Below are 24,761 nucleotides of genomic sequence, written 5' to 3'. Positions count from 1 at the left end.
CAGACTTAGCGAGTTAGGCTCTCTTGGTCTATTAGATTCAATTTTACTTCTTACTGCCATTACGGTCAAACCAACTCATCATCTTTATATCTACATAAGATCGTTACTTAGTACAGTATTAGATCGTCACGATTTCACTAGAGTATTTTTGACCAGTAACTTAGCTTAGGATATGTGCTTTTCTTATTGTGACACGCTGGAGTATTGTAGCCAAAAAAAGGCCACGCTTCAGGAAAAATCAAGCAAACATAATATGCGCTACCTTCTAGCAAGGCCGATTTCAACATGTGAAGTGGAGCATTACGTCTTTCCTGAACAAGTGGAAAAGTTCTCAATATACTTTTACATAAACGTTTGCTTCAACGCACCTACTAATATTGGAATTCATGGATACGGACTAGTTGCTAAGTGTCATATCAACACTTAGTTCAAGAGTGTGACTACCCTCGATACTTGATTTTCTTATATGCAAAGTCTTTAATTGTCGAGCCGGAGAGCTACTCCAAAGTCCGCCAAACGTTTAAAGCAGACGGCGCGCCGTCTAATCGATTGACTTTGTTTATCGTCCTGCCCGCCCGCCGCCGGTCTTCTAGCCGTCTATAATCGTGACGTGTGTGTGTGTGTATTATAGAGTTGAATAGTGGCTGAAGCGAGATCGGATCCCGTTGAGCCTTACTGTGGCGTGCATTTGTACAGTTTATGAAATATATATATTTCGGCTCTTGTGAGTGTGTCTGCATGTCTATCGGTGCAATAACTGTTTGCTAACGGGCCATTATAGTGGTCACAATTTTTTGATACACCTGCTGTCGTATTTGTACTGCTGCTGAACACTGACAAGTGCGACAAGAGGTACAATGGGCTTCGATATTCGCCGGTGAGTGTGCTCCTTCCTTAGACAGAGCCTGTCAACGAACATCTTCTCCACCTTAGCCTCCCTGGGTATGGTGTTGTTAGCAGCTTACAGGAGAGCGCTGTAGCCAGCAGTGGTCAGCTGATCTCCGTGCATCCTCCGTATTCTTTATGTGCACGATCTTCTTTTAACCGTCATCGAAATAGATTGTCGATGACGGTTACGCGACACCTATCCGAACGATGTTGGAAAGAGGGCATCGTGGCAACAAATTTATCATTTCTGTGACAAGTTACGAATTTATTTGGTGTCCCATTTCAAAGAAGTTTGTCTTCTAAGAATTTTCTAATCAGACTCTATATTATATTGCATTGTTGGAGTTTAGTACTTTACAACGCTTTGCATTAATTTCTGGAAAAATATTTCCAAAATATGTTATTTTTAAGGTGAAAACTACGATGCAATAAGCATTGTTCTCAGAGCAGGTGGCGCTGGGGTCTGAACAGGTTATAGTGAAGCGTAAACATACGATTATGCCGTCTCAACTAGACACGTCTTGCCTAATCAATTTTTAGCTACAAGATTTCTGTTGAAGGTATTGAAGAGTAAACATTTTCATAAATTGTCGGAACGAACTTTCGATGATCTATTGATTTCTTAGTAAAAGCGAGGTGTCAGTTTCAAAGAAATTTGATCTTGGTATTGCGAGAAGTTATTGGTCTAGAGTGAATATGTAATGTATTCATCATAATTAGCTACAAGTTGGCAACGGTTTGAGAAACGAATTTGATTCCGCAAGGCACAGTTGAGAGATCATATAATATAGTGTGCTTCGGAGTCACCAAGTTGCAGCTAGTCGAAGGTATAGGCTAGGGTAGACGACCTTCGTTTGGGTTGCAGCTTGCCACGTTGTCGACGATCTTACTCTTCCGATCGGGAAGCTGGGGCCCATTGACTGCTAGCTAGAAAAGGTAGTTCGTACCACTGACCTTAACATACCGGAGAGCGGATAAAGCTGACTTTATTTATGGGGCTCCAATAGCTAGGAATCGGCATTGAACCAACCGAGGCGCCCTGTACTTACAGTAAATGAAATCACGTATTTAAGATGGGCTGGTTTAAGATTATTGATCTTCACCAACCTAGTTATCAAATTGCATAGATGTTTTTGACAATACAACCGGATTGCAGTGAGATATTTTTCATTTGGAATTAATAATATTTTTAAAACAAATATAATAATAAAATGAAAGCATACTAACAAAGCTAGAATTTTAATGAACTTGTGTTAAGAATCGAATTCTTCGTCGTGATAGATATAGTGTATTCCTTATTTCGCGTGAACAGTGTGGCGATCTACTTTAGTATACGAGCCGTATGTACCCAAATAAATCGGGGTCAGTCGTTGTGATCGGGTATCGCTGTATGCGCGTCTCAGCTGTTAATATGGTTCATTTTAGTGAATTTATTAATAATTAAATTTATCATGGAATTTATATTTGTTAAAGATGTTCACATCACGTAGAATGCTAATATGAAGAAATTTAACTAAGGAAGCCATATACTTTAACCTCCGTTTATTAAAACTTCTTCTTGGCAATAACTGTAAGAGTTCAATTTAATACGCTTAGCGTTACATTGGGTTAACGTTGCATTTGGTAAGGGCTCTAAATCTTACTAATTTTTATAGTCGGATTATAATTTAGTGACATAACCTTGTATTTTTTGATAGCGCATTCATTATCGATAAACTGTCTTCTTCAAATCCTATTCATTTCGACATATTTTTCGTGTTTAGTTGAAAACGAAAAGCTATGAAATATCCGATAAACAAGGGAAATTACTAAAACATTATCACTGCTCCTTTATTGTACGTATAGCTGCTCTGCTGCTTACGAGATAGCGCAGGCATTAATGCGCCTGCTTGAACAAGCCACAATTTGGCTGCATTTCAGCTTTCCCAATGATATCTCAATTATAATTAGCGTCGCCTTATATTACAAGAAAAGAGGGCTCTAGATCGTCATTAGTACATGAGTTTATCATCAAGATAACCATTAAGCGATTAAGCTAGTGACACACTACATTGAAAAGTTACAGTGTTGCATTTGGTGTACATCAAACATTTCTACGTTAACAAGACCCATTACCGTTAAACCCGTCTGAGAGCGTACGAATTTTTATTATTAAAACTGGTGATTGCAGTGATACCATTACACAGCGAGCTTTCGCACAACAAAATAATGGTACCCTCAGCTTAGCTAATCTCCGCTCTCTAAATTAGTCTCTCTCTAAATTAGTATGAATGTATTTCACGTATAGTGCCTGTTACTACGTAGCATTACTCAGAGCGTTTAGCATACCAACGGACTTTATTAGTGGAAACATATATGAAAATTAGAACTGCATTGTAGAAAATTGTAGAAAATGGGCCTATCTTTTTGAAAAGCCTGACCTATGCCGATCGTCTAAACGTCCTACATTAGGCGCACATATATTGAAAAGCATCGTTCACTTTAACTAACCGTCATTTCTTTTTCGGCTGAAATGGCAAACCGCTATGATTTTAATTATTTCTACGTCTATGATTAGCTGTTAAATCTCATCCAAAGAGTAGATGTTCGCCTATAGAGCCGACTTTTGTTTATGTAGTCAATGCTTGCTAGCAGCTTTGCTGATTTTGCGTTCCGTTGTTATTTTTACTAACTAAATAGGGACATTTGATCAAGCCGATTTCACCGTGACCTGGTTGTAAGTTGACCATCATCGAAATCGGATGGCACTTTCGGCGACCGTTTGGAAGACTTCGGGGCTCCTTTTGACCCTGACTTATCTTTCGATTTCGGCGAGCTTTTCTGAGGCTTTAGAACCTTTTTTGGCGATCGGCCAAACAATGAATCTTTCGCTTTTTTCTTCCGTTTCTGTTTGTCCTTTTCCTTTTGCAAAATATAGAGACGTCGATTCTTCCTTTCCCGTTTGCTCTGCAAATCATCAAACATTTATCGAGCCAGTTATGGCCAACTTAGCACCGAACGGTTGGGACTTCAGAAAAATAAAAGTGAGGCAGCGGTGCAATCAGTGATGAAATAAAGCAATGAAGAGATTTTACCTTCGACTGTTCCTCCTCAATCTTGTCTAGCTCCTTAGCAAGTGAGGGGGGTGTAATGGTTATGTATTCCTTGGGAAGTTCTTTTCCATGTTTATCGTGCCAAAGGCGGATGCTTTCCGCCAAACGACGCAGGCGTCGAATCTGCAAATGGGATGGCTGGCTTACGTAATGAGTTTACGTAACTACATGCACTGGTATAATTACATAAGTACATTTAGTCAATAGTCACGATACTGAGATACCTGAAGGCGCTCGAGGTCTGTATTAAAATCCCCCAGTTAAATGGTTAGTTGGCGTACATTCTTCAGCAATATTTTGTGGTGTTCCGTATGTAAAATAATTTGTACCAAGTGTGTCTAATATTCCAATTAAGTTTCTTTCGTAACCTATGTGTACCACGCCTCGATCCTTAGGTTTGGCGTAAGGTGATGGCCTTATGGTCGGCGTGAGATGGTCCACGTCCGTACAGCTTAGGCGAAAGCTGACACTATGCGATATGGTTGAAGTAGATCGTCTTGAACTATCGGTTGAAGTGTATTGGCTTCGCCTTTTGACTTTCTCGCGGTCAGTTTGTGCTAGTATCGATTCGCTCAACAGGCTATCACGAATACCTGAACCGGCAAATTTATCCGATAGAGCCGCGGGCTGTGTCGGACTAGAGATAGAGTGAACAGGACAACAAGTGGGTTGCCGCACATAAGTTCAGAAATATAAGTTGTAAGTTTTATTCCGTGATACGAAATCAGAAGAAGCAGTAATATAGAGCAAAAGATTAGAAGACTGCATAGTTCTGCTACGTCGAATTTACAACGTAGTTACGAGTTGACCTGTAAAATGGGCAGCGGTCAATTATCTCATGGGAATTGGTTGGAATCTGCTTAGTGAAGCATATAACGTTAGTAATGAGTAAATGAATACGCTTATCTCAGATCCCTGATGCATTTAGCTACTCACTCGTGAATTTCACTCGAGACTTCGTTTATGACCGGTCCAGCTGATTAATTGCATACACATATAATACCTTTCTAGAGCTAACCAGAGAACGATTAAATCTAAATATTTTTTTGCATAACTCTCACCAGACAGGGGGTGGCCTTAGATCGGAGTGCCTTCGGGGTACACACAGTTTTTTGTCGTGTGACTTTAAGTGCTCACTGCCTTTCCAGTTTGAGAACCAATGGAAACAGCCCATTTAGGGCAGTGTGTAACGGAGAAGTATGTTAAAACTCGTTCCAAAAGATTCTTGTTTGAATTAGAGATATAATAATAGTTTTTCGTGATTTCGCTTCGTCCTTGCCTTGCCATCAGGCCTCTCTTTCGGATTCCTACAAGTATAGAAAAGATTTTGCTTTAAACAGAAGTGTTGTGTTTTTAATATCCCTTATTGTTTTTTGTTTTACGTATTTGTTTGAAATGTGCTTATTATTTATATGAACCCAGAAATCCGTAATAGTAGTCACGCCATAAATTGCACTTACTTCTTTTTCTAAACGAGGTTTTTGTTTACTCGTTGTTCGTTAAAAATGGGTACAAGAGTATAAGTTTCGTAGTTCGTGATTTTTTGCCACATGTTTGCATATATATATATATATATATATATATATATATAGAAAGAAAACGTTAAAAAGCTTTCAAAGTATATATTATAGATTGTAAAGTCGATTTTAGAAAAATATATTCAGATGCGCTTCTAGGAAAATGAGTAAGAAAAATTTATGGCGAAGGAATGACTAGGTTTGGAGACAACCATGTCAAAAGCAGCAAAAGCTTTATCCCATTTAAGGTGTTTCTGTAGTGTTTGCCGAGCTTTATGTATCAATTGACACTTAATCTTCTTTAATTACTGTTTGTTAATTAGCGAAACTGTTAGAAGAAAATGATTATTTATTTTAGTAGACGGAGTCTGCGTTTATGTTCTATGACACTTTCCTTAACACTAATATTTGTTACTATTGACACTAACGGTACTGCACATTCGTTAATTTACTGATATTTTATACTAATACTGCTATTTGTTTTTTTTTTTTGTAAAAAGTATCTACTGCGGCATGGTGGTTTCAGTAGTTGCAATAAATAGAACTGTTACGGTTGCAATATGAAATTGAGATTAATTGACCTGGTTCAGCATTGTTTGCATGTAAACTGCTGACTGAGCGGCTTCTACTGTCGGCTAAGGGTGACTCCTTTTCCTCACAATAATATAATTTGGCCTTAGCTGAGCTCAATGTCATTTACCAAGTGAACTCGGTTCATTATCAGCTTCATATCTTATAAAAAATTTTTCTCTTAGGTTACACATTTCGATTAAGATATACTGTTCTACTGTAACCTGTTTTGCTATGTTATAACTAAAGCAATGCAGCAAGAACTAGAATTAAGGGTACAGTGATGAACGTCACACATATAGGATATCTATAACAGTAAGAGTCGTCTACTTGGAACGCGTCTGTAATTCTAGTCCGTGTTGCAACTATGTAATACATTTTTACTCTTCGTTCTGCATTATAGCACCGTTATGGCAAGGTGATACACAATAAGCGATGAAGCCTGTCTTGCCTACTTATTCTGCCTGTTTTTCGAGAGAAACAACGTATTAAAAGCTGTAAAGATGTAACAGCAGGCCCTTCAGTAAATATAATAGGGCTAGCTCGTACTATATAGGCGCTTTTTGACAAGACAGTACATTATTTATAATATTAAATCGCGAGAATTTAAGCAGCCGTGGGAAAAAAAGCATAAAAACTGCACACATTAAATGTACAGCGGTAACAGTAACAGCGTTTACACTATTGTTTTCTGCGACCCTCGATCTGGAGTGCCTCGCAACTTCCGCCTTTAAACAGCTCGTGGATACAGCTGGGAAACCTATCGGGTGCAGCCACTTTCGAACAAGCGATATACTACCTGCGTTCTATTTCGGAACTCTATTTAAACGGCTGTTTCCTAAAAGTAGTTCAATAATACACAAGCGTGCGGGTCGGTTACGAATTTTGCGTAGTAGCTTCTTTTTCGTAGAATACATATCTCTGGTTGGCCCGCCCCCCTGACCGCCGATAAGGACATCTCACGAGGGTTGCCTGATTCACGCCCTGTGGCGTTATGGGCGATTGCGTTCGTGAAGATGAGACCATACTGAAAGTTTTCGCTAGGAATGATTCCTAAGGTTATTGGCATAAAAATGGAACGCATGTAGTGTGGCAGTTGGAATTTTCATCAGATCCAACACTCGCAGATAACTGAAGTGGAACAAACATCTGAAGGTGACATGCTGGTATACGAATACAAGAAACGTTCACATTTTCGCCGAAATTCGACTCGAGATTGCAGTTGAGGATTCGGTCGTACAAAACTGTGTTGTTTTATAAAGTAATTCTCAAGGGTGATCGCGTAATGAATCTTATGACAATGAATTCTGCGGATATGTGAAAAACTCTACTAATACACTTATATTAATTTAGCGTATTTATCGTGGTTAAGTGAGCTTGATTTTTTTATACATAATTAACTTTATCAATAAAGAATGTCACGTACACAGTTTGAGTTCATTCACTAAACGTTTGTAGACTAAGAATTCAGCATTATATATTCCGCCTTATATACATTATTAGAAGTTTGTTAAGCTGAAACTTAGTCACCTTTAGGAAAATTCTGATTATCCTAGGGTGGTTTTATTTTGAGGTTCGACGTCACTCGAGAAATGTCTGAATTGGCGAAGAATACTTAAGGTCGGCCGTTTTTAAGCAAAAAAAAGTGTTGCATAGAGTGTGCTATCATGGCAAGACCACCGGTCATGGAGACCGCTGTATGTTTTACTTGGCGGTCGGGTTTGTTAGTCCTTGAAGTTTCATAATTCCTTCATCTCAGCTTTGTTCCTGCTGACCAATGCCGAACCAACGTTACGTTATAGTTATCTAGCGAAATGATAGGTAATCATGACAAGAAAATGTGTATAGTCCTTGCAAAGTGGACCTTTCCTGTTATAGACCGAAGATTATAATTGTTGCACTGATAATAACAAGCAGTACATTTGCACTATGTGGTCGAAATTATCGTCGAAGTTCTATATCAGCACATAACGTCCGTACTTGTTTGATGACGATAAGGCTCGTTTGACAAATCTTGCAGAAACGATATTCTCCCTGATCGCAATGGCCCATACCGTAACACCCTTGGTGGAAACATCAATGGCCGATATCAATTTTCTGCCCTACATTGTTATTGCACAACTGAGTTCTTATTACGTTAACAATGTGAGCGTGCTTAATATGACCCCTGTTGCCAGACCCATTAACATACATTTGTAGGACAACGACAAATAATGTCATAGCGATAGATTTTATCAAAGCACTAATAACTTGAAGTTATAGATTATCTATAGGTGTAATACGTTTCAGCGAAGCACAGATATGCGGACATAAGTAAACAACATACATCATGAATGTAATGATAAAAAGCTCTTTTCAAATGCTCGTAGCCTTTAGAAAAGTGAACTATTGATATGTTTTTGTTTCGTTTCTAGACTGGATGTATACAGAAAGGTGCCAGCAGATCTCACGCAACCAACGTACCTCGGAGCAGCTATATCAATTGGGTGTGTCCTCTTCGTCAGTACCCTGCTTGTATACGAAACCTATAACTTTATGTCACCTGAACTGTAAGTACTATTACGTAACTAAACTAAAAATATCGAGTAAAAATCCAAATCATCCTATTACATCGTTCAAAAAGACTAGCGTTTTACGAGTTTCGATAGTTTGTTATCGAGTAGTAATACCAGCAGATCAAAGCAAACTTATCGCTGTTTTAATTTTGTAGTAGAAAACGTATCATAAACGTAGCACCATCTCTTAGAATGAATATTAGTGTCTTAAGATATGCTATAATCATTTTGCCGACGCCTAGCCAGCCCTAAAACTAACTTACAATGAAGCGCACAGACACTTGAATGTTGTATTTTCCCAAGGCTAGTGCATCTACGCACGTTAAGAAAACTACTTTTTCTTTGAAATTTGTGAAATTTTATCTTTATGGTTATAGTTAGTATCAGTTGGCCTACATATCTTTTAGTCAACAAAATTAGATTCGACCTAGAAATATTGATGCTTTGGATCATGCTCAACACAACAAGTATACAGTGCAACTGTTATGGATGTTAGCAAATTATTATAAATAATTTGCTAACATCCATGTACCAGGTTTAGATAATATGAGATCTTTGCCGCTATCGAGTTTGTCAACACATGTGCCAAGAACCTATGAATATTTTTACTTTACTTGATATATACTTATATGTATATATACTATTGACATATAATATTGACTTAATTGCAAGCCGTTTTGCCGGACAGTTACTATTAGAAGTGACACCACGACGCGATCTCATGATGTACATATCATTTATATAGTACTAATAATAATATAGAGTGTCCGCTAACTGTATGGCGATAGGGTATTACAAAGGTGCCATAAAGATACCATGTAAGATATTCAAATATATATATGTTTATATATTTATGTTTATGGACAATGGTATATATCTGCATAACATCAGTTTTCCGCAAAACTATCTTTTTTGCTTCGCGACCCAGGGCTAATTCCGTTCCCCGTTCGTAGTGCTCATCTCACTTTCAGGCCATTTCTCTTCGGTCTCAAATTTACCTATTGATTATTGCTTTCAACATATTTAACACAACCCTTGGAGGTAATTCGCAGCGATTGCGTGTCGGACGTTGCCATGCGCGTTTTAGTTACTACCCTTATATCACATGTATGTCGAGTCTTTATGGTGGATGCCTTTTGTCTCTAAAATTACATCGCTGTTATTAGAGGTTGCCCTTGCCCCTTGTCTCGCAGCTCGTGCTCATGACGACGGCGCTGACAAGAAAGAAGCCTGAGAGGCATCTTTTTCTCCCGAACTTTACTTTCGTTCGATTCTGCCAAACCCTTAGTTTAGCTTTTCTTCTTCTTTTTGCTGTCGGATACCCACGTCCGGAATCGTTTGTTTCTATCCTGGATGTTCAGGACACACAAATCATAGTGATAGTTAAGTGGGTAACGCGTTTGCTTGCAAATCTTAGAAACACGCAGTTCTCTAGGTTTGAATCCGGACATAAATGCACTTCGTTTGGTGTGTAGAGGTCAACCGTCTGATGGAACGCTCAATGGGGATGCCGGACGCAAAACTCAAATTACTTAGTGATAGTCAACTCGATTGCGTGGCTGCAAACGAAGTGCAGAGCTATGTCTTACACATGCTTCCGCGAAGCAGAATCGAAGCTTAGAGAAGATACTCAGTTCGGGCGCTTTAAAAGACTTCGTGTATCGTAGACGAGGTCTTGCAAATGTAATGGCTACAGGAGAAAGGAGGTTAGTCTAGAGATGCTGTTGAACTGGTCTCTTTGCAGACGCTTGGCGTTGTTGTATCTGGTGGTGCACTAGCATCTGCTGTTTTGTTTCCATTCGTTGCGACGATTGCAACGTAGTAGTAGCAGCTACGGTAGCAATACCAAGGTAAAAGAAGTGAACGTCATGTTACGATTCGCTTCTCTCCCCCCTCACCAACGGAACAGTTAAGCTGTTACTGCTGCTACTAACTTCGAAAACTTAAACTTACTTGTATAGCTAGCTGTGGACAAGCTGACTCTAAACTCGCTTAAACTTATTTACCGACCAATCGTACAATGGCCTGATACAAAAGTAGTTGTAAGCTTTCTCGCTTTGTTCCGTGGCTGCCGGTGTAACGGCGGCTGGCGATTGTAAAGACCAGTACGCCGACGATGTTTAAGTGGCTTGCTTGGGTTGGACATATTAATCTGATCATAATATTGTCCAGTATTTGTCTTTGCAGCGTATTAAAGACCTATCGGTCTGTCGGTCAACCTTCTGCTCCGTACCGGCTTCAATTGTTCAGAGTCAATCTATTTTTTCATTGTCGCAACGACGAATACGTGCTGACTACTATTAAAATTATGCCCAAAACTCAACGGTCCGTATTGGACTTGTTAACATGTTTTTATTCGTTTTTTCTGTGGTATCGGTTAGCAATTAGGTTGCTTTTATTAGCAGCTTTCGCTTTTTGCTCTGGAGACACTGTTGCTCACTTCTCCATTGCTATTACTATTACTGCTACTATGTGCCTATAAGGCGTTCTCTGCCGTTTTTCGTTGCGTCTGATCCACACTGTACATTACCCGTCAGTGTAGATCCTCTACGCAAAATCGGCTCATATTTACAGTTTTTTGCCTCCACGTTATGTCCTGCTACGTGTTCCTGTTTTGCTACCCAGCGATTCGTTCTCTCTGCCACTTGCCTTGCTTTCTGTCTTTGCTGCAGTAACCCGCATATCCCTTAGACGATGCTGCTTTTTTCTTTGCCCCTGAGGACCACTCTGTTAGTTTTATCCATTCTTCTCTAGAGGCGACTCTTCGGTTACGGTTGAACCACTCTGCTCATCATCGAAAGAGCTATGCTTTTACCGTATACTGAACTACAGATTAATATACAACAGCAGTTCACTCAGCTATTATGGCCCTGCAGCTATCTATGCCCCTGCTGTAATGATGACCTTCCTGTCAATTCACCTTTCAAACCATCAAGTTGCCCTAAATATGGCGTCGCGATAACATCCTTACCAGCAAGTTTTTTAGTTTAAGCGCAAATTCGTGGCAGTTAGCCAAGAACCACTGACAGTGGGCCGTTGACAGCCCAGATAATTGTTATCTATATATGTAGACAGATTCTAAGCTAACCCCTTGTGTAGCTATTGTAAAAACACTGAGTTTGGCAACAAAATAATAAGGAAGCAAAATATTTTGCTACTCCATGCAACATACTCCTTGGCTAATAGAGGGGGCATATATATTTAGGGAGCTATTTCCAAGTACGTCATGATTATGTATATATGTCTGTATCCACATACGATGCTAACCGTTTTCGAGAACAGCCTTCATTCTTCATAACTTAAAAAGAAATTCCAGTTCGAAATGCTTTAGATCTTATAATGCTGGCCCGTTCTCCTGTTTATTCCTGTAACGAAGCACTACTTGAACCTCAGCACTACTTGTACGCGGAATAATCCAGCCTCACGTCTAGCGATCTTGTTGCTATATGTAGTAGAATATTTACAAGTATGCATGTCATATGTATGGTAAGGAGAGGCATGTTTTCGTTCTGTGCAATATCGTCTGCGTAAAATCATGTGGATGCTTGTGATCTCTGCAGCGGCAGCTGCGGCGGCTGCGGCTGCTGCATCTGAGGCTAAATGAGGCTAAGGACAGAGGGGGACTGGTCGATGCTGTGTCTTTAGAATCATCGGAATCGCATGGGGTGCCCACATTTTCTAGCTGGCCGCCTTCGCATTTGCGTACTAGTTCATTCGGTCGTGCATTCATTTTTACTCCCAAAACTATACATATAAATGCAGGCTTCGGCAGGCAAAGACACATACAAGCTTCTGATTTGGCATCCTTCACACGCCTCAGCTGTCTTACCAACATAACTAACTTTTTTCCGAGAGAATTTAAAAATAGAGCAATATCAACTGCCTATGTATGCAGTGTTCATTGCTTACAACCGTATAGGTGAATGGCGGACGGGAAAGTTTGGATGAAAAAATATGTGGAATTTCTATTGCGTACGGTAGAATAGGGTGGAAAAGATTGAACCATGTATATAAACGGTGAGAGAGAGATATAGATGGAGGATCAAAGCGAAGGTAATATGCATAATCGCGAATAAAGGAGTTCTGACAAGATGAGTGACGTTGATAATGTGTATAGCAATGAAAAGCAAACACTAGTGACATTGCCAAGTCGATTCGGAGCCCAGTGGATTAAATGAGACAAACATGCTATTGATCGAACTATACTAGTGAGTCGTAGCTACTGTGCGCTAGCAAGCAAAAGAAATAAAAAGATCCGGCCGTGAACGTGTACTATAGAGAGCTAATTTAGCTTCACTTTAATTTAACTTGCGATTTCCCGCATTAAGCAATAATTTCTAAAGATAACTCTGGCTATATCATGAACGAGTTGTCTACGCTACGGCTGCTACGTGTAACAAGAGCGGTCTTGATCGTTTCGTGCTACAACAAACAACACGACGAGAACATGGGCTGCTCTCTATTGGATTCGAGAACAGTGGGTCGGTACCGTGTATAGGCTGTGTCACAGTCCTTGTGTTTGCCAATCTGTGTGTGTCCAAGTATGTAAGTGTAGGTATTCGTGTTCAAGAATCCGGTCGAAACGCGATATGGCTGAGTCGCTTTGTCGATTACGAAAACACTCAGTTGTTGTCCAGTACTTTTACTATTACTGTCACCAATGTTTCTGGTGGGTCACCTGCTGTTTCGATACAGAAACAGTGATGATCAAACTAGACAGCATTTGGTGGAAATGGTGACCTGACAATCGTTTCGTTTCCGTAGCCTTCTACTGCTTTCAGCTTTCCAGCAAACACCGCCTTACGCTGCGAGCATCAAAAAAGGTCAACCTTCATTCCTTTTATCAGTATTAGGCATTGCTCAGTCCGTTGATCTCGGGCGGTCGCTGGCGGCCTACTTGCCTTCCTGCCTGCCTGGCTACCTACCCTTGTTAACGTCAATGGCTGCGGCTAAATTAACTCGATCGAACACTGCTGCTGCTGCTACTACCATCATTGGTACTTTTTATTCGCCGCTCTTTGACCATATCTCAGTCACCTCTTGGCCAGCTTCTCTTTGCCGAGAGCAGCATAAACACGACGCTATAACCGTTAACGCTATTGTTATTTGAGCCGACCCGACCCGACCCAATATCCGGGAAGCACGCAAATGTTATGAGCCAGTAGTGGGCGCAGCAGTTGCAATTCACGACAACTAATGCAAACTAACTTTGTCCTCAACCGGACAAGCAGAAAGAGGACGAAACGGTGCAGACTATCTTGGTCCTGCTGATTATGAATGTAAACGGTTTTTGTCGGTTAGTTTATTTCAAATGGAGGCAGTCGTAAATCAATATTTCTGTCGCGCTCTGTGAACAATTTTTGATGATTCTTGTTTTTATTGGTCGGCGTTCGAGCTGTCCATGTAGACAGAAGATGAGAGTCACATGCGGACTTGGCTTATGTGTATCTTATCATAAGGTAGGTGTTAGATTGTGTCGTGTACAATGTTGTGTGATCAAAGTCAGCGAGGCCCGAGAAAGTATAATGCCTAGTACGATCATCTCGCCTTTTGGTCCTGAACGGAACTGCAGAAAACTGAAGCTGCTCATTACTGGTTGGCATAATTAATAAATAAAAAAGCAAGAAAAAAACAAGTTTTTAAGCGAATTCAAGTAACTAATAAACTAATAACAAAACATAATAATTCTTGTATCGTAGATATCTTTAAAGGAGACTTTACGGTTGAGCAATAAAGCATCAAATAGTTACGTGATCCATCTATTTTAGTTGGTGAAAATTTGGGTATTCCTACCGACAAAGAATTATCTCCTCTGAGACAGAGCCAGAGGTTTATTAACACGTTACATTTAACAAACCCTTTCGATGGCCTTTTCCGTTCGACTGTATTCTGTTTGGAGCCCATTGATCCGCTGAGTTGCTTGTCTGTCGCTAGATCTTGTTAAGGCTCTAGAGTTTTAAAGGTTGTACGGATGAACAAATCAAGATTGTTTTTGAAGTGTTTTTTTTAATGCAAAAGCCTAATTTAATTAAGGTTATGGAACACGTCTAGGTATCATGATTTATTGAGCCTAGGACAGAACTAAGGAAGCTCAAAATACTATAGGCCACATTCTGGTTATTCCTTGCAGTAGATTTGCTGAGTGAACCGTTTTTTGTGTATGAAGATTGGAACTTCCAAGGTGTCGGTTGAATTCTCCTTTGGTCTTCTGTTGTTACTCCTAGTAGTGCGTTGTAAACCTTAAACTTTAACTAAATATGCCAAAGATTATTCGACTCCGATTTTTCGATGGTGCATACGCTGGCTATCGGGAATTTAATTAGATATGGCACAATTTTTTTTATGAAACAGCCAGTTTTAATGAGCCTTTTGAAGATAGCAATTAGCACGAAGACAAATGAATCACTACGCGTTGCATTACATACGAGTCGATTGACTACTGACACATTTATGCCAATGTCAACCATACGTCCTTAGCACTTGCTTCATTCCTTTTTGTGGACGAAAATACCCATCGTAATCACGTTATTCGATCGTATTTACGGCAAAATGGATCGTACATCATTCAAATATTCCCCTTTATTCTTCGCCTCTAACATTAGACAAATATCAAGTTAAGGTTTCTAGGTGCCGAGCTTCCTCTCAGAAGGAAGACTTCGTGCTCGTGCTGCTGTCGATCATTCTGTATCAGTTGACCTATGTTATGCGGTGCCTATAGGATGCTATTAGTCCGCGAGTCTAACGGCCTTTCCTTGGCTGCTATCAGGAATATTTAGTTTTTTTTCCGTAAGCATTGCATACGCAGATCTTTATTCCATGCATGGACACACTTAACACAAGTAGGAGAATAAATAACGAAAATGAAAGCTTTATCGTACGGTTAAACAACGCATAGAATTTTCTTGCTGCTTTTTGCGCCGGCGTATCCGTTTTAGATCATTCAACCTACTTTATCATAGCCACGGTCGCTTTTTTCTTCTCGTGTAGGCTCTAGGCAGGCGCCGCTGTCTCCAGGTTCAGGACATTACTGGCCGCACTACCCAACAGAAGCGCTACGAGGAGCTTTGGAAATTATGATTTTCGCAGATCGAAAGCGAAAGACAGAAACGAGCCATTTGACGCCATGCTGCGCTGTTAAATATCTGTCGTCACTTGTTCGTAGAGTAAATTTTAATAGCTGAAGAGACAAGTGATTGCGATGGTACGTTTTTTATCGGTTTTTGCTTCGGAAGATACCTTCCACCGACCGAAAGATCTTTTCATAGGTACGGGCTTTTCTTTTCTTCTGCTCATACTTGCGAAAAATATGGCAAAATATGCGCCACGCCTATCTGGCTTTATCATGATATACACAACCATTCACGACGGTGAGCGTTAAGGGCGCAAAGCCGCCTCTCAAATAAGCTCGTCCTTATCTTCATTTATCTTTGTATCTGTGCCGACACGTTAAGTTATTCGAGTCTGTATTATAGGCTGTCTTGGGTCGGATTTAGAAGTGAGGGAAAACATCCTACGAGGAAGGTAAGAAGTACATGTTGGAGAGCAACCCGGCCATTGCCCCACGGATGATACATCAATGCAAGTGACTTGAAAAACGTGATAACGTTGATGATAATTTCAATAAAGTACGGACAAGGCCATGAAACCAGTGAGGGTCTATTTAAGGTACAACTTACTTCAAATTAAAGCTGATTTTCAATAAGTGGTTGGTCTGGCGCCTAGCCTGCCATATTTATCGGACCTGATATGCTGAGTATGATGAATAGGCAGCAATCAGTATTGACGCATTGGGTATTATTACCTTGAACTAATCAAACAGGTTGGCAGGCAAACGACGGTTAGAGGCAAAATCCTCCTTAGCAAATTCCTACATAGCGCCAAAGGATTTGAAATACTGAGAACATTAACTTTATAGGACTAAACTGTTGAGACACTTGTTAGCATCGGAGACGAACGACAGATGCTGGCTAACAAGCCGCACTGTCAGTAATTCATTATTACGTCATTTCGTTCCTATTATCTTCCGATGATCAGAGTGCATGATCTGAGTCATGCCACAAGCGCGTACAAAATTAAGAGATTAGGTAAAGATACATGTAATGTATGAAAGCACAAATGTATTGTTAATTGTTGCAGGAGCCTCGATTTACTTACATATGAGGCTTGTCAATTAAGCATAAAATTACTAGGCCAGCAAAGATCTGAGCCGTGTATGAGGTAGACTAGTAAAGGGAAAGCCGACTTGGCAGGTCACGTTGAAAAAGTTGCTGTGAACACGAGAGAATTGAAGTTACGTTAATAGAAAACTAAAATCACCGGTTAACAATGAGGTTATTTCTTTTCAAAACTTGTAAGTAAAGCATACAATGTCAGGAACGCGACTCTATTAGACCTAAAAGAACGTTGTGACTCTGAAGTTTTATATTCACGTTCTCGGAATAGCCATGAGCCTCTAATAGAGAGCGGCGCTTAAATAGTGCACAACAGAGTATGTACCGCGCTGTCCCCTACAAAGGGATTCTAGACTATTATTAGTTGCCTGTGCTATCATATTCAGAACGGTAGCGGAGCGTCGGTCAAGGGCATGGAAAAGACTTTTGTTCTAATTGATTCATTCTTATTTTGGTAATCATATTAACTACGAAGGCGCGTTTTTTTGACGAACAGAGATGAGCTATTACCGCCTGCCGAATTTGACCATCCCGTTTACATGTCTGCATACAAAAGTAGCTGGCTAACTAAAGTACTTAAAAATTTTCTACCATATAACATTCAACAATCGGTCATCACTAATCACCGTCTTGTGATACGTGCTGTCGTGTATCTTATTTCCAATAGAGAACCACATTTCTAAATGCTGGATATAAGCCGCTGTCTCATGTTGTGTGAATGTGCTTTTTTTTTTTTACTTGATGAAGTTTACGTTTCCATGAACATAGCCTCAAAATATTACTCTGTGCCGCACCACGTGCGCTGCCATCGTTTGGGCAATATGATTACTACCTTGCTGAATTCCGATAGAATCAGTTGATCCCACTGATCGAATTATACTCATCTAAATACTCTTTCGAACCAAGTGTTCTGTAATGCCCTAGCGTATTATGTATGGACTTGGATGTGGTATCTATTTACGTCCGTCAGGGTGTCTTATGAGTGGTTTGGTTCTTTTGTTTGTTAGATCTATCTGTTATTGGTCGTCTCCGGGGCTACTATTTACCTCGGGATCTTATTTATTCATTACGAAAAGCGTTCCGCGTTCAAACGTGGCGTCGCTCTCCAGCTCTGCCTACAAATTGCTCCACGATTTGTGCTTTGTAGAAGGGTACCCGATTAGTTCGCTCGTGATACGTTACGCTGCGGCTTCCTATCGTTACGACAACTGATGGAATAAGGAAACTTTAGAAAATGGCGATAGAAACACAATGCGTTAGTCAGCCATTATTATTAACGTTGAGTGTATACATACGCCGCGTGGTTGTGATAATTCCATAGATATACAGAATGTTTGAGGTGAATCGAGGCAAACCTACTGTTGCTCGTTTGCAGATAAAATCTAACTAAAATCTTATATTTGAATAGTTCCTTTAGATGTGTCAAAAAAACGTCTTCTGATTTTTTGCAGCGAAATTCCAGAGTAATAGAAATAAGTTCTGTGCCACTCCAAAGACTTTTCAGTTTATCGTGGATGCTCCGTTTTTTGCCATTTAGATTTTTCAGAAATCGCGTGGAAACTGTATCGGTTTTAGGTAACTGAAGAAGTTTAACCTCGGTGGGGCTTCGTCGAAAGAAAATTGGACAAAACCTGACTGTCGTTCATATTCCGAACACCAGCCTTCAACTGAATCCCAAAACGAACTGCTTCCGGTCTAGCACGATGAGTAGCGAGTGACCGTATGCTCGCTGTAACAAACAGCCCACAAAAATATGTCCCAGTTTATTTTAAAGACCGTCAATTTTGTTTGGATTTTCCTTGTCGTTGCCCTGACTGCTAAAATCTTGCATTTCGGGATCTACTCAACAATCTTTACGAGTGTATTACACCACAATTCAAACAGTGACAACATTCAAAATGCACTGATAGTAAGGTAAACCACCGGATAGAAGGAAAAAACGCAATTTCTTTAAATGAACGTTTTCTAATATCTGTAGCCCCAACAGGGCGCAGTAAAACGGTCCATGATATTACGCTGCACGCGCATGGCTGGGCTGTAAAACAAAAACACATGTTACATGTTTCATTGCGATGTGACAAAAAACACCGAAAACAGAGTGCAAACTCGTCAGCCCTAGATGATAGGTTTTTAAAGTGTCCGTCGTTTTCATTATCGCTGTCGCGCTTCTAGGCAGAGATTCTGTTTCTAAATGGGTCTGTGTGTGTATAGTATACGCCGTTTTATTATAAGTCGGATTAATTCGTATTGTCGTTACGACGGTCGCGCTAGGCGTCTCGGCTTCGTGCGCCACGTAACTAAAATACGACTTATCGACTGACCGTTGCTGCTATCGTTCGGTTGCCGGTTGTGACGGTGCCGCTAGCAATGTTTCGGGTTGGTTCCGGCGGAAGCGTCACAGGGCGACCGCGACAACACCGGCAGCAGCGACATCTATCGCGTATGTGCCCAAATCGCGACGAGTCATTGCTGTTCACGGCGCCGCGAGTGAGTGCATCAGTTTAACGTCGAGCCGTAGTAGAAGTTGCAGCAGTAGTGACTTAAGCTGCCGACCACCCAGCGCCGCCATCCATGATACATTTTCATACAACACTCGTAGCTTCTTTGCCTGTTTAACCGTCTACCGGTCTGTTCCAATAACGGCTGTAACGACCAAATAGAGCTTCTCTCCAACGTGCACTCTCGATCCAAAAACAAACCGAAGACAACGACACGGATGGTGGTTCCATGATCGACAGAAGCAACAACGCGAATAGCACGAGTGTGGATGTCGATGGCGAATGTGAGTTTCGTATCTGCCCGAAACCTTCAAATCGTCAAACGTTCCTATAATTGGAGATAGGCTCTGCAAAGGATGGGCGCAAGAAAAATGTTATCCTAACGCGTATATATAGTGACGTGAAAAATAAACAGAAGGATCAGTAAACGCAATGTATTCATTTTATGATAAGTTGACTATAGTGATATTAGACGCTAACACTGGTCACTATTATTGCTATAGAACGCTTGTAGATATTCGTCGTTCTTATGTCTAGCATATTTTCTAACGTAGAGATAAATGGATGTATAAAAATCTCCTCTAGTACTGCAGACAGATCTATCCATCTTTTCTTTTCTGTCTGTCTTCCCCGGTACCCGCCTCGCCCGAGTAAACACCTGTTTGCACAACCCCTTATCCTGTTCGTCTCGGAGGTCAAATTTTCCTTACCTTTCCACATTGTTCATGTCAAAACTGTTTTTAATATAGATTTTGCTTGTGTATTTCGCATTGCGCTGACTATGGTTCTGTACTATGTCCACCGAACGGAAAGCACTCATAGGGAAATTGCTGCAGAGGTGCGTTAATTCAGAGATTGAGACGGGTTCCGATGTGGCAGTCTGTTCTTGAAGACGTCTGTGAATTGTGTACATTGCAAATGCCGCTTGAGGAAATCGTATCGCTACTCATTACCGTTCAACTTAGCCTATATGATTTAAACTAACGTGCGTTGCCATACGCAGCAGCGTGTATGTGCGGAGCTATGCAAATCTGAACGCGGTAGCTCTTCTCAATATTAAAACATGGAAATGTTAGTGCCTATTTGCATTTCGTCTGCAACAGATTTCGTACTAAACGTTCTGCTAAAATATCATCGATAAGCCAATTTGAAGATCATATTTTTCCATGACATGAAACGTTTCTGTCGAACTTGAGCGTCGCCCCGACGCACGCACGCACGCACGGTGTAATTCTGCACGCATACCGACACCGAGATAGACACAAATAATTCGAATTACTTCTGCCACTCTTTAGACTGATACTGACGCAGTACGAACATAACCAAACGGGAAATGCGGTGGGAAAAGGGGGAAGTGGAAGGGCTGGTACGCGAAGGTACTCCCCGTGTGTACGGATCACTGAGAGCAGCATCCTAAACGATCGCAGGATAGCCAACGGATTGGAGAGGGACGACGGCATTAATGCTTCCGGCGGAAGCGACATCCCACCGTCAGTGCATTCACACACATTCCTACAAGAGGATGCCTGCTCTAACAGCAGAACAAAGCAAAGCAAGGGACAGTTGGACCGCGATGCGAGGACCGAACGGTAACCGGCGTCTATTCAACGAGCCGGCATCAAAACGCCGTAGAGAGAGACGGCGCTGTGGTTGCGTGATACGGGTCCCCCTGTCATTATCGTCAGCGTGAGCCGTTGGCTGCTAGTGCTGCTCTCTGATCTACTTTGTCCTCAACAGACAACGCGATCACTATCCCTAGCGCTTGCTGCACACCGACGGCAACAAATGTATTTCTGTCTAGTATAACGAACACTTGAATGAGCCGAAGTGTTTTGCTACTGACTCATATCAGAAATCAGATAAAAGCAAAGAGGGATGTAAATAAGCGCAGACGGACTTCCACCTGTTCACCAACCGACCTCCGATCGAGTGATCGAATTGCGCGATGATTTATTCGAATCGAAATTTCATCGAATGTAGCGCGAGTTAAGCGTGACCAGAGGATTGCTGTTGATCTACATTTCTGTTCTGGAACTGAATAGTCACTCACTGAACGAGAATATGAAACAATTTAGGGGGTACGAACCTTATTGTTCGGTAATTGAACTAGTCACAGCCGAATGACAAGCTGAAGAGCTTCAGCTAGTTTAGAATTCGTTTCCTGATAGAGTTTAGTTTCGTTTACTGGGCTCGTAGGGCGTGAACGGGCGAATTTGCAACGTGAACAGGCAAGCAAGAACGGAAAAATCCTTCGCCGTTCCCTCGAGTACTTTGCGCAAGCGTGGAAAGTCACTTGCTCTTAAAAAGGTTTCAAAATATGCGATAAAGCTCGGCCTTCATTTTCGTCGGTTTTATGCTCGTAATGCAGCTACAACCTTTTGTGCTCATTCCCCGCACACTTAGTGAAACTTAATTGAAAAAAAACTCTACTTTCACAATATAGTTGTATACGTTATAGCTAGAAAAAGCATATATGCATATGCCTGCTTGGGCATGCGTCCCTTCTGAACTAAACGGTACAGTCTTTTACGAAATAAAACATTGACTAATTCCTATTTTTCATGGCTGCTTGAACAATTTAAAGCTGCGTCAGCACGACCAACGCTACCAACTCTGTACGTTCAACGTTTTCCACAAAGCTGTTTCACCATTATAGTTTCAATGATTATCGTGTGCAATTATCATATTGTTGACGTATTCGTCGCACGCCTCACCATTTGCCGTCATCCACTTTCGTCCTAAAATTTTCCTAAACGATAAATGAGCTTGTAGACCGAACAAAGTCTTCTCACGTTTTGCAAACAAAGTCCGGCGGTGCTACTAAAGGACGCGTCAGATGCAATGCGGTGCTGTAGGTGCTCCACGTGTTTCGTGCGTATGTTTTCACCGCTGCTGGCGCTGCTGGCATCATCGCGTACCAGGAACGAGAAGAATAGATGAACGCTCTGAACGCCTTTAAGAAGCAATTGCTTTCGACTTGTGCAGTTAAAGTTCGTTAATTCGATCTTTCGAAATGTATTCTAAGCTTACCATTAGGTGTCTACGCTGTAGAAAGCGATTTGCCTCCAAAATGATATCGTGTTTTTCTTCTTGAACCTAGCTGGTGTCATTCTTGTTCGTTCAATTGTACCTGTAGATATTTTGAGATGATTCCTAATTGGCAGAGGTTCAGGCGACGTTTTGATGGCCAGTTGTCGCCAGCTGTGTCTAAAACACAACTAAAAACATGGACTCATCTAGCAGTCTAGCTAGCCAAAGCCACACTCCCGTGCTATCACAGAAAAATCATAAGCGTTCAAGTGCGATCGCTCTATATGTTACGTATCATCCGAATTACCTAAAAATTAATAGGGTATATTTCAGCGAAGCTCATAGCCACTGTCGTACACTTCATGAGTTTGTTCCATATCTGTGTGAGTGTTTGTGTGCGTGTGCGCCCTTTTTTGTAGCCTGGGCATCGATGACGGCAACGGATGTTCCAGCGAAACGAGGTGCTACTAGTATCGCTGCTACTTTTCTCGTGGCTTTTGGCGGAAGAGCTAATCGCGGCCATTTGATGGCCGTTGCGGACTCTGCTCCCTGACGGATTTGTCCATCCGTCTTTTTCCTATACATCGCTCTCTAATACACGTATACAAAGGCTTTTTCTCCATCTATTCTAGGGTATGTGAATTTGTCTTCGATTTTGTATATCGGTTGATCAGCAAAGCCATTCATAGCAAAACACTCGGATAACTCACACAGTATAATAGCGATGTAAGTGCATGCATCTTAAAGGAGGGCAATCATAATTGGCTTCTAGCCGCCAGACGGTGTCACGCACAGCGGTGCGTTGTAGACGAATATACCGTTCGTGAATAGACGAACTTGACGGAAACTACTGGCGAGCATATGCTCAGCATTACTGTTTCATGCTAACATAGCCGACCGATCTTATACATAGCCGTATAAGAAAACCTCTTTATTTATCATTAACTAATCAATATCCATGGTTTGTGCCTAGACGGAGCTGCTGCTGCATCCATGGAACCTCTCACGGAACTGGCAAAGGAAACAGCCAGCGGATGCAGCGAATTAATGTTAATCGATTCCCTGCCGGTTTCCCTCTTCGTAGAACCCAAATCTTTGTCGTGTCTCAAAGTCTCTGAAGTGTATGGCTATGAAGATACACAGACGCAAATATAATTGTTCAACCTTCGGCGCTCGTATTATCGCCTTATACTTGTCCTGATATTACAATGAGATTACTTTTAGCAATCCCACAATCGTATACGTCTGTATGGTCGTATAGCCTACCATACTTATCTTAGATGGCGGTGAAAACGGAGTGGCTTCCGAAGAAGAAACGGCTCACGGAGGGCTGCGTTCTCATTAGAAGAATAACACGATCCAGACGAGAGGTACACAGGATGTATCTTGCAAGGCACCATGTAAACTGGAAGAACGCCTTTTATTTTGACTATATGAGTGACTTATTTTCTTTTTTTGTTCGTTTTGCCAAAACCGACCTAGGAGAATCCATCTTTGGCGGTCGATGGCATTTGTCTCCAGAGAATTATCCTCTTAGTCATGTTACATTTCGTGTCCTTATTTACTAAGCAGGAAATTGCGTTCGGCCACAACAGTTCCTTCCGACGCAGGCTTGTGTCGATACCCGGTTTCATCACCATCGCCCGGTGATCAAGTCCAACTGAAATTCTATCCGCTGAGGCCACTAAATATGTGTCTTAAAAATTTCTCTACCAGACAGTTAAACGCACCAGCAAACGGATATCAAGTGGCTATATAAGTTAGCTTCTTCTAGCGTTCAGTTAGTTGATCCTGCCAGGAATATCATCTGAATCAGCTGTCTGCCTGCACAGCGGCGCGGGCCGGACCATGCACACTCCTCTCAAAAAGAACTCAACCAATCGGTTGAATTTCATTACAAAGAGTAATCTTTTAATAAACCGCTATTCAGAGGCTTTTGGGAAGATTACCTACTGCTAGGCCACCATGGACACCTGAAGTCTGCTGCAGTACAGTTTCCACAGCAGCAAATGTTCAGGTCATTGGAAAGTTGTACTAGGGAGAAGGTAGAGCTTCTCTTGTTCATTGAGCCGTTCGGTGCTACTGAATCTGCACCTCAGAAGCGTGTGGTCGCAATCTAAACCGTCCAAAGCACGATAGTATCGTAGCAGCTGTAGTTATAATACCAAATCCCGCAACGGCAGCAACCACAGAGTTTTCGATATTCATAGCATAACCTATAGCTCTGCTTGTAAGCGTCTCGAAGCGCTACCCTTGGCTATGCTTTGACATTCGAGTATACGTGTCTCGAATATTTGTTGATGTGATTGATTAGTTGACGTTTGGGTTATTATACATATATATAAATTGCTACTTTGCAGCGTGGCCTTCTCGTGTTTATCTAGATGTGTATTTGCGAAGTCCTAAGTGCAGAACCTGCCACCGAGTAACCTTCCGTTGT

At 41.2% G+C, this 24,761-nt stretch overlaps 2 protein-coding genes and 1 long non-coding RNA gene across 7 annotated transcripts in view; 2 read left to right on the top strand and 1 right to left on the bottom strand.

The window, feature by feature from the left end:
* Nucleotides 1–603: 603 nt before the first annotated feature.
* LOC111253811 (endoplasmic reticulum-Golgi intermediate compartment protein 1-like) overlaps nt 604–24,761 on the top strand; it is a 67,945-nt gene continuing 43,787 nt past the window's right edge. For 2 of the 4 annotated variants that reach the window (XR_002674826.2, XM_022813841.2), the window contains exons 1-2: nt 609–877; nt 8,482–8,616. Coding sequence is in view for 2 of the 4 variants with exons in the window: in XM_022813841.2 (XP_022669576.1) it covers nt 858–877; nt 8,482–8,616 (155 nt within the window). In the remaining 2 variants the exon portion in view is untranslated. Of the gene's footprint in view, nt 878–8,480; nt 8,617–24,761 lie in introns of those variants that run through there. The other 2 variants (XM_022813839.2, XM_022813840.2) reach the window with 2 other exon arrangements.
* Nucleotides 2,407–12,056, bottom strand: LOC111253815 (uncharacterized). The gene is made up of 5 exons (XM_022813854.2): nt 11,890–12,056; nt 5,042–5,287; nt 4,359–4,617; nt 3,963–4,103; nt 2,407–3,834 (listed from the first exon to the last, which is right to left on the bottom strand). The coding sequence occupies exons 2-5, from the start codon at nt 5,152–5,154 to the stop codon at nt 3,589–3,591; spliced, it is 759 nt and encodes a 252-aa protein (XP_022669589.1). The 5' UTR covers nt 5,155–5,287; nt 11,890–12,056; the 3' UTR covers nt 2,407–3,588.
* On the top strand, nt 8,630–16,267 carry LOC147754582 (uncharacterized). 2 transcript variants are annotated; one of them, XR_015317549.1, is made up of 2 exons: nt 8,630–10,328; nt 15,610–16,267. It is a non-coding gene; the product is annotated as an uncharacterized LOC147754582 (long non-coding RNA). The 2 variants fall into 2 exon arrangements; XR_015317548.1 differs by lacking the exon at nt 8,630–10,328 and adding an exon at nt 12,108–13,103.

The sequence above is a fragment of the Varroa destructor genome, unplaced genomic scaffold (assembly GCF_002443255.2).
Source record: "Varroa destructor unplaced genomic scaffold, Vdes_3.0 BEIS01000007.1, whole genome shotgun sequence".
NCBI classification, from domain to species: domain Eukaryota; kingdom Metazoa; phylum Arthropoda; class Arachnida; order Mesostigmata; family Varroidae; genus Varroa; species Varroa destructor.
This window is presented reverse-complemented; position numbering and strand designations above follow the sequence as displayed.